This window comes from Sinocyclocheilus rhinocerous, unplaced genomic scaffold (genome assembly GCF_001515625.1).
Source record: "Sinocyclocheilus rhinocerous isolate Xijiao unplaced genomic scaffold, SAMN03320098_v1.1 scaffold1152, whole genome shotgun sequence".
Classification (NCBI taxonomy): domain Eukaryota; kingdom Metazoa; phylum Chordata; class Actinopteri; order Cypriniformes; family Cyprinidae; genus Sinocyclocheilus; species Sinocyclocheilus rhinocerous.
The window spans coordinates 1,835,221-1,846,202 of NW_015625590.1; the positions used below are offsets into that span (position 1 = coordinate 1,835,221).

General features: G+C 37.9%; 1 protein-coding gene across 1 annotated transcript in view; it reads right to left on the minus strand.

Annotated features, from left to right (window-relative positions):
• The window catches only part of LOC107756754 (CAP-Gly domain-containing linker protein 3), a 13,048-nt gene extending 2,629 nt beyond the window's left edge, over positions 1-10,419 (minus strand). The window contains 13 exon segments of the mRNA XM_016573973.1: positions 413-477; positions 866-989; positions 1,154-1,334; positions 1,650-1,720; positions 1,868-2,003; positions 2,132-2,203; positions 2,591-2,755; positions 3,500-3,618; positions 3,885-4,046; positions 4,254-4,347; positions 6,711-6,850; positions 7,536-7,684; positions 10,321-10,419. Coding sequence (XP_016429459.1) covers positions 413-477; positions 866-989; positions 1,154-1,334; positions 1,650-1,720; positions 1,868-2,003; positions 2,132-2,203; positions 2,591-2,755; positions 3,500-3,618; positions 3,885-4,046; positions 4,254-4,347; positions 6,711-6,850; positions 7,536-7,665 — 1,459 coding nt within the window. The 5' untranslated portion in view covers positions 7,666-7,684; positions 10,321-10,419.
• Between the last annotated feature and the right edge of the window lie 563 nt (positions 10,420-10,982).

Sequence of the window (10,982 nt, forward strand, 5' to 3'; positions counted from 1 at the left end):
GGCAGGGATCCCAGACCAATACAATTAGTGTGCCTCCTCTATTTTAAAACCCACGAGCCGCCACTGCATTCATATACATATTGTATTATGCATATTATATAATAAATTTGATATATTTCTGCTCTTTGCTACATGCAATCATCCAGCTGAATGTTGAACTTCGGAACAGACCGGAAAAAATACTTATTGCTATTACACATTTTGGACAGAAGAGGTCACTGTATGCCTAACTGACAAGATACAAGATGGAGCACTAAATGTGAGCTAATGTTGTTTATTCTACAAATGCACACACTCTGACTGTGAAAATTGTTGCTTTAAAAACAGGGAAAGAAAAAAATACATTTTTCAAACAAGACACATTTCCAAAAAAATGTGCATAAGAAAAACATGCTCTTATCGTTGTACTTACTAGTCACCTGGTGGACTTTCTTCACTAGTGGCCCATCACCCTGAGGATCTTTGGGCCCTGCAATTCTGCAAGAATAATGGATTAAATTACACTGTTGATGTTTCTTTGGAGAATTCATCTGAACAACAAAATTATTTCAATTTATATCATACTAAATGTCTCGTTTTTTTACCTTACACTAGATGGTTTCACAAAGACTTCATAACGACAGCGTAGATGGTATTTTAGCACATTTTCTTATGCCCCACACCCTAACATTGTTCTGGTACTTTATCATTATCCTAACAGTGAAACATAACAGCAAATGTGTTTGCTATTCAGAAATAAAAGCTAAATGAAAGGCATGGTCTGCTCATATTCTATAACCAAAACAGTACAACATATCCCTATTTACTCTAACCCAAGTTGTGTATCTGTAAAAAAAAAAATTCTGGTACATGTTGAAGATTTTACCTCTGAACACGGGATGGTGGTGCAAAAACCCCATATTTGGGCAAACAGTGGAAGTAACGTACTCCAAATACACTGCCGTCATGCTTTCCAGTGGGCTGCTCCAACTCCACACCAAACCAATATCCTGATCACAAGAATCCACACACACAAAATTCTAAACACTTACTGCACATCATTGTACTTATATGTGATTTCATATTAATTATAAGGTAATTGCAAATCATCATGTCAGGCTTATTCTCATGTCATTATATTATACCATTATCTTAGACCGTCAGATAGACATACCGGGAGCAAAGTCTGTCTTGCCAAAAAAGCGGACGATCCCTTGCTTTTGGCCCGCCACCAACACCTGATCCCCAACCTCAACCTTGACTCCATCAGGATCCAAACTGACCCCGGACAGAGGCTTGTTTCTTGGAGCTGGTGCAGAAGATGACAAACTTCAGATATACACCAGTGTCTCGGGCTCACCAAGGCTGCATTTATTTGATCAAAAAATGCAGTGTAAACTAACATTGTGAAATACTATTAGAATTTCTATTTTAATAGAAAATTCAGAATATTAGAATGATTTCTGAAAGATCATGTGACACTGAAGACTGGATCAATGGCTGCTAAGATAAAAAAACAAGCTTTTTCATTAAAGGAATAAATGACATTTTAAAATATATTAAAATTGAGAACAGTTCTTTTGAATTGCAATAATATTTCACTGTTAATATTACTGTTAATCAAATAAATGCAGCCTTGGTAAACATAAGAGACTTTTAAGTGGTCACACTGGGGTGGAGGTGACTGAAGAGGGGGTCTGCTCAAGAGCTTTGCTGATTTTTGACACAGGGGCGAAGATGCCTGAAGAATGGACGTGCACACCAAATATTAAACTCTAGATTATTTCATCTGAATAATGCGATCAGTCTGAATCTCAATTCATGCTTGCTGTTGTCATTACAATAATTATAAAATGACTTTTATAATACAGAAATTAAGAGAACACACCTTGTTTTGGGGGGCAGATAAAATAGCGGATCCCACCCACACTCCCATCATTCTTGCCCTCCGGCTCGTCCAGCTCGATACCAACCCACTGCCCACTAGCAAACTCAGTAGTGCCACAGAAACGGAGGGTGCCAGTCTGCAGAAAAGAGGCATTCTGTTTTATATATATATATATCCTATATTCTCCTAGCCTAGGTCCTTTGGACTTTTTACACTGCATCCATTCTTCAACATCTTTAAACACACAGACTCTCCTAATCTCACCTTTGTTTCATCCAGCACCACACGGTCCCCTAGTTTGAGGCCTAGAGAGGAGAGCATAAGGTTGCCGGGAATGTTGTCATAGTTGGGCAGGGTGGCCCGGGGCAGGTTACAGCTGAGAGGCATGGCTGCTAAGATAAAAAAACAAGCTTTTTCATTAAAGGAATAAATGACATTTTAAAATATATTAAAATTGAGAACAGTTCTTTTGAATTGCAATAATATTTCACTGTTAATATTACTGTTAATCAAATAAATGCAGCCTTGGTAAACATAAGAGACTTTTAAGTGGTCACACATTAACTTGGGTTTAAACAATGATTTGATAACAAATTGATAAGAAAATGAACATTGGACAACACAGAACTTCAAATGCACATATAAAATAGATGGATGTTTGATATATACAGTGGGTACGGAAAGTATTCAGACCCCCTTAAAGAGCATAAGGTTGCCGGGAATGTTGTCATAGTTGGGCAGGGTGGCCCGGGGCAGGTTACAGCTGAGAGGCACTGCATCCAGTAGCAACTGTTTCAGCTCTTTAGCCACCATGGCAGCCTCAGCTTTATCCAGACTCATGTCCATAGGGTCAGGGACAACCTCAGCAGGCTCTTGACCCTTATCATTCTGTAGCATGCAGAGAGTTAATTTTGAGATTACAGACATTGCCTTCTGGGTCAATAACATAGTCACAGTTAATCTTTTAGTAAATATAAACTACTGTTCAACAGTTTGGGGTCAATAAGTTAGAAAATCTGAAAGAAATTCATACTTCTATTCGACAAGGATGCATTAATTTGTTCAAAAGTAAAGACATTTATAATGATACAAAAGTTTTCTATTTAAAAAAAATGCTGTTCTTTTGAACTTTCTATTCATCATAGAAAAAAAATGTTTTTAACTTTGATAATAATAAGAAATGCACCAAATCAGCATATCAGAATTATTTCTGAAGGATCGTGTGATAATGAAGACTAAAGTAATGGCTGCTGAAAATTCAGCTTGGCCATCAAAGGAAAACATTATATTTTAAAATATATTCAAATAGAAAACAGATATTTAATTGTAATAATATTTCACAACATTATTTTACTGTATTTTTTATCAAATAAATGCATTCTTGGATAGCCAAGAGACTAAAATGTTAGAAAATTTTACTAACCCCAAACTTTTGAATGGTAGGATATATTTGTGCATCTTATTTCATATATACAGTGGGTCCATATAAAATTATCTGGTTACTAGTGAGCGTATTCTGAAAAACAGACCAACAAAGACTTCTGAAACATTAATCCAATATGAACGGAGTGGATTTATAGCAAGGTCAATCAGGCTGATTAACTCAAGTGAAGTTTAAATCATCATGCTCACTCTAACAGTAGGATTGGCTCCATGCTCCAGTAAACACTTGACAGCACCGAGACAGAGGTTGGAGGCGGCGATGTGCAGGGCTGTGCCATGATAGAAGTCACTGCAGGTGGAGTTGAGCACTGTGTAGAGAGAAGAGAACCAGACACGTTGAAGAACACCCACCTTTATTAGTGGAAAATGTAATGAGATGCCAAATACTCATTAGCCACTTCATCATTTCCTTGTGCATGATACTTGACATTTTCTAAATGACTTAACTATTTAGCATTTTCTGTCTCAGCTTGTGTGTGAGAATGTGACTAGATCGTTTCAAAAAGCATTTGGCTTATTAAAATATTCAGACGCCGTCATGAATACAAACACTGTTTATGCTTTTGAAATTCACCTTTAGGCTTGGAGCCTTTGAGCAAAACACGAATCAGTTCTGGTACATCGAAGTAAGCTGCATAATGTAGGGCATTCATGTTGGTCCAACGACTGCGCAGACTCACATCAGCTCCCAGAGCTAGCAGCTGATTGGACAGCCGGAGTGCTGCCTCAGGATCACCTGAAAGGAAAGCACATTGTTACTATACCAACGGTCACACGATTTGCTTTTATTATGTCGGCACGTGTGAAATGCACCGCAAGGTTAGAGCTTTTCAAGGAGTTAGAATTTAATGACCTCAATTACAGAGAAATGCCAGATTTGGATTGTGGATTACAAGGCAAGTCAGGGCAAAGAACTCCAACCGTCAACTCCAGTGTCACTCACCCACTCCGTGAGCTCCTGCTTTGCAGCAGTAGTGGAGAAGAGTCATATCCGTCAGGCCATCACGGTCATTCACATGGCAACCTCGCTTTAAAATCTGAAAGTGACAATGGGAAAGAACATGAAGAGTTGATCAAGATCAACATATGATGAACTTCCATGCAACTGGAAGCCAATTAATAACTAATGTGGATTTGCGGGCAATTACGGTCTTGAGTAGATGAAGCTTTTCAAAAGCAAATGGGCACTTTCAAAGCTGGACGAGAGCCATATTAATGAGATGCACTCTAATGATGAAAAATTAAGCCAATTAATATTAATGATATGTGATAGAAATAAGCCTTATTGCTGAGTCATCCTTAATGTCACATTTTCTTAATGTATAGCAGCCATTTTGTGGAAAACTTAGAGCTGATATGCAAGAATCCCACTGATAAGAGTGCATTATAACTGAAAATGAACACAGGTCCATTTACATACCAAAAGACATCAAAAAGATTTGTGTATAAGTAAAAAATATGAAAAATGCCATCCATCCCAAATCTTCACAATTTTAATCCTCTACCTGTACCTGTATCCCTTCAGAAAAATACAACTCAAAATCATCCTAAGGTGTTTTTTTAAGTTGGTCTGGTTTGCTGGTTTTTCTCTGACACCAGTGAAACCAGCATAAACCAGGTAAAAGGCCGGTTTAAGCTAGTCTTGTTAGGAAGGTTGTGAAAACTTTTAACCTTATGAAACCCTTTACTTTGATTACACATCACAAGTCAGACCCACAAGGCCAAATACTGGTGGGCAGTGAGAGTTCTTCTTCACCGAGACCTGACAGGTGGAGCTGATTTCAGGCAGGACTCAATGTAAAGATCAGTCAAATATAGGAGGCTTGTTACCAATGCCATCAATCCCTGCAGCTCCAGTTCCTCTAGGGACACCCTTCTACAGCAACACACCTCCTTATCCATTACCCATCTTTACAGACCACAAGCAACAGTGTGCATATGAACATGAGTGTTTACAAGCGCTTACAAAGACTTCAATTAATATGTTAGTCAATTTAAATAATAAAAAATTTAAAAAGTGTAAATGACCCTTTCTCAGTACAACGTGTGTAAAATTAATTTAATCCACTGACATTTATTTTCCTGCACTGCAATCGAATCACTTTGGCAAAAGTTAATATAAAATTTAATATAAAGCTTAAAGGGTTAGTTCACCCAAAAATGAAAATTAGCCCATAAATTACTCACCCTCAAGTCATCCTAGGTGTATATGACTTTCTTCTTTCAGACGAATCCAGTCTGCGTTAAAAATTTTAAATTGTCTTTGATCTTTCAAGCTGTTTCATGGCACTCAGCGGGTGTTGCATGCATCAGTCTTGTACACTGGAAGCAGCTCCGGGCGGATGACCTCTGAGGTCAGCGTTGCACATGCGCCAGTGAGTCTCGTGAAAACCAAAGTTTGTTAACAGGAGCAAAGGAAGCAAAGTATCCTTACTTTAGCAAAGGAAAACCAGTCTCCTCTTGGCTTATATCGAAATCCTCTGACATTCTTCTTTACAAATCCTCGTTTTGTACTTCTAATTAGTGACCGTTGTTTTGTTTTGATCTCTCCGCTGCGTTTCCGCATGCGTCACATCTGAGCGGCGCATGCGCAAAGCTGACCTCACACGTCATTCCCCCAGAACTGCTTTCTTGTACAACAGTGAGCGAAAGCTACATTAAAGTGATTATTACGTTTTGAATATGGATATTTTTCTTACAAAAACGCATCGATTCACTACAGAAGGCCTTTGTTCACCCCCCGGAGCCGTGTGAAACACTTTTTTTTATGGATGGGCGCTTTTTATTTAACTTGCTTTGGACTGAAGCATGCAACACCCGCTGAGTGCCATGAAATAGCTTGAAAGATCAAAGACAATTTTTTATATAACTCCGGCTGGATTCGTCTGAAAGAAGAAAGTCATATACACCTAGGATGACTTGAGGGTGAGTAATTTATGGGCTAATTTTCATTTTTGGGTGAACTAACCCTTTAAGGCAAATGTGACTGTGTGGCAAAATAACATCTCATTCTAAGCATATGTACAATGTACTCCAGTGTGCATTATTAAAAAAAAGATCAAAAAAAGAAAGCTGAGAAACATTTGCTTAGACATGCATGGGAAAAAAAACTCTCACAAAGAGTGAAGAGGACAAAAGTCTTCAACAAGTTTAAACACAACCCATGGATTAGAAACCAGACTCTATCATCAGTTTATCGATAGATCATGTTACACAGAAATATTCGCAGCTGGATAGAAACTCAATATATCTCTCTACACTTGGCATTTATTCATGGTTCACTGTCTTCATTCATTAAGTAAAAGACTGCATAAATACGTTTTGTTAAATGCCCACATTTTCGAGAGGTTTCCTGTCTATACCGCTGACAACTCCAGATAAATACTTAAAGCTTTATTACCTCAGTGCCTATGATGTCGATCTTGTGTTGAACTTGTGGAACCCACTGGCGTATGATGGCGAACAGTTCTGGGATTGTGGTCCGAGGGTCTGTCAGAATCTCCATGCAGGCCGGATCATTTGGATCAAAGAAGGTAAACGCTATAATAGATATAATAATATAATAAAATGGAGGATATAAATACAGGGATTTATTACTCAACTCAACTCAACTAAATTTTTATTTATAAAGCACTTTCAAAACCATTAAAATGGACCAAAGTGCTGTCCATAAGTAAAAATAATACTAAAAAACATGCAAACATAAAATAACAACAAAAACATAACATCAAGAAAAACATGCAGCCAATCCCTCACAATTCTCCGACCTATTTAAACGCCGAAAGCTTGATAAAATAAGTAGGTCTTCAAATCCTTTTTAAAAATGTCCATGCTTGCCGAGGATTTTATAGAAAATGGTAACACGTTCCAGAGAGTAGGAGCCGCAACAGAAAAAGTGCGGTCTCCACTACGCCTCAACCAAGACCGTGGGACGGTTAGGAGCATATTCTGAGAGGAGCGCAGATGGCGTTGAGACTGGTAAGAAATTAACATGTCCTTTATGTACTCAGGAGCCTGATCGTGTAATGCTTTATAGACAAACATTAACACCTTGTATTGTATTCTGTATTTTACAGGTAACCAGTGAAGAGATATCAATACAACTAAATTCGACTAAATTACCACTACATTATGCTGTGGAACTTTAGTAACTTATAGCTTAAGATTTCTTCTTGTTCTCTGTAATATATTTGGATAGATCTGACTGCTAGGATGAGGAACCCACCATAGTCCTTGGGCAGTGGAGCCTGTGCAGATGGATGCACTATGGGTTTTTTGCGGGGTTCATGAACAGGGCTGATGAACTCAGAGGCCGGCTGGGCCTCTTCCACCTCAGAAGTTTCCTCTTTAGTCATTCTGCTTATGTGTTTGGGCCTGTACATTAAAAATGCATAGTTAAAAATAACAATACAGAGTGCAATTTCATAACTTTTATAGACATGTGCTCATAAAATGATTTTTTTTTCTGGCCAATAATACACTCAAATTAAAAATGCACTTTTCGCACTGTGAAAGCAAAGTAGTGTAGAAAAAAAATCAACCCACTAATGATAACTCGTTAGCAATTTCTTGATTTAATTTGACATTAGTTTGGTTCTCTTGGTTATTTTGGTCCAGACCAAAAAAGAAAATAATACATTTAGGTTCGCTTAGCGTTCACACTGTGATTTTTAACACCTAACCTAAAGATACAAAACAAAAGGCATAAAGATATAGTCACAACCTAATTGGACAGCTTTTATGATGTATTTTTTGTAACTTTACCAAACATCCAAATCAATGTTGTGTGCAAAGCAAACGCGCTCACACAATGTGTGAACATAGGGTGGTATTTTTACCAGCTGATCAACTAATGAAGAGCTTATAAAATATGTAAAGCATTCAAAACAATGCCATGAATTCCTCCGTTGTACACAGAGATCTGTTGTAAGGAGACGGCGGTTCTGATGCCTGCACTGAACTGTAATGTGCAACATACAACCAGGTCGCATCTTGTGATATCACATCCTGTTTTGGGTTCGTTTAGATGTCTTTGGTCCATGTTGCACACATATATCAGTCAAACTGCACCAGAGATTTGAAAGCAGATCCGACCAAGGTTCGGACGGCAGCGTTCACCCTTATTCAATTGAACAGCACTAACAGAGCAATCGCACCAGAGTTCGTTTTAATCAAACCAAACCTGCCAAGTGTAAACACACCCTAAATGAACTGAGCCTTCTTCGACACTCTCAAAATTAATTTTGTTTGATCACTGCTCAAAAACAACAGTGAATATATGTGATATGAGACGTATGATCATGAACCTCTATGCCACAGTTATCCCTCCCAGCGATGCTCTATGTTTAGTATGGAGACTTGCGAAGCGGATGAGTGACTCACTGCTTCTATAGCACAGTCTGTTGGAACAGAGGAGAGACCGGACCTCACAAGCCACATCTTAATGGAGACCCATGCTGAATATAAAAGTCATTGCAATTTACTTTGATATCTCAGATGCCTGTATGTCTTCTGCTCAGTCAGCCATCAAAAAAACATTCAGGGAATTAATTGGAGAATGCTAGACTTAGCCCAACACTACAGCATGTGTCCTACATTGTTTTATCAAATTCATCTGGAAGTTTCCCCAAATATTTGGAAAGCAGACCATGACATGTAGTATTTTTCATGCAACTGATATATTTTATGGTTTTTAACATCAGTATATGAAATGCCTGCAATCTATGTGACCAAAGAGAATATTGAAACCACACTGCATCTCAAGTTCATGTTATTTAGAGAAAAAACATTGATCCATTGGAATGAACTACCACTGACATATAATAAAATCAAAATACTTATTAATGGGCTACCTTCAAAAGCCCATTAATCATGATCTTATATGACAGATTTTACTCCTCAACTGAGTTTAGATTTTGCTCTGTAAAAATGTATTTTCTATGATTAATTTATCAGATCTTATTGAGCTATTATTGTGATTCCTTATAATGCATATTTAATTAAATGTCTAGATACCCAATATCTGATCTGTTCTGAATAGGCCTACCATTTCATCAGAGCAATGATCAAAGTGAATATGAGCTTCAGTATCACACTCGCTCATTTTAATAATACATTATGTATTCCTCAAAAGGTTTTTAATTGCTTCTGGAATAAGCTCACACATTAGAAGTTTGTGGTAGTGCTTTCAATGTCCTTCAATTGCACCAGACTGTGGGAGACAGGATGGTGCTTACACACTACAGAGATGTCAATTAAACAAACAGGCCACATGTTAACAGATTTTGTGTCTTGTAATGATAGCTGGCACTTCAATCAGAATTCAAATCTTTTTGAAAATGCTATCAATAATAAAACCATTATTTCTGTTAATTTCCATAACGGCTGCAAGGTTAAGATTCAAAGCTTTCTCTACTTCATAATGGAAAATAGACCAATAATATGCAACCACATAATAATATTTCATAACAGTTAAGTACTGTATATATAAACTGCAAATGATGATAATATCTGTGTACAGTTGAATCGTTCATTTTCTAAAAAAAAAAAAAACTGGAATAAATAACAGCATAAGACTATTACATAAGACTATTATTATATAATTTAAAGGATTAATATAATTTAAAGGATATCTGAGCTGCTGAATATTTAATTTGTATTTTACTCTTGTGCGTTCTACCAAAAAGGGGTGTATTCAGAAATGGATCGTGCACAAATGAAATCGACACAGTCTTCAATCTCACAATATTATTGATTAAATCGTCGATAAATAAATCACATTCATCTAAAATCTGTATCTCGCGACTAAACATATAAAAACAGATGCAGTGTGTTTTCGTATTCTCCTATGAAGCATGTCAGTCTTGCCCTGTGTCAACAAGAAAACATGGACGCTCCATCACGCAGCACATGAAAAACAAGCAGGTTTTCTCACGCGGAAAAACAAGATGGCCAGCTATATTTTGCGAACATTTCAGATACTTGATGCAGCGATATAATATCCTTCTTACCTGATAACAACACTCAAAATCGCGATTTCTTCCCCCCTCTTTTGTCAGTCGTTGTGCTATGGAGGATGGAGAGGATGCTGCGCCTTGCCCTTCTCTCTGTCTGCGTCACGGTTGTGACTCACGGCTGGACCACTCTCCTCTCTGCATCTCCTCAACCGAACTTGATGCTCATTCTAGAACCTGCTACTTGAGGCATAAACGCTTTGTCAAGACAGACTTGCTCACACAATTGTCAAGACAGACTTGAGCAATTCAAATACGAATGCAATAAATGGATAATTCATACAATGGTTGGGTCGACATTTAAAGGCAGAGTAAGCGATTTCTGGTAGCCAATGTTGATATTTGAAATCACCAAAACAAACACGCCCCTACCCCAAAAGGGTCTTGCCCCTATTTTGATAGCTCCGCCCCACATATATGTACGCAACCCAGGCAACGATTAGTTCTGTGAAACAAAGCAAAACCAATGTTACACCGTGTCTACGGACGTGAGCGGCGCGGTGCAACAAATCCCGACAGAAAACTGCTGCCGGGTTCTATTTATGACGTGCTGACACAAATTTCAAATGGTTTTCAACGGTTGTTTGATCGCGTCCAGTGTAGGCAGACTTTAGCTGTTGTAGACACGGTGTTACTCACCTATTGAGAAGAAACAAAGC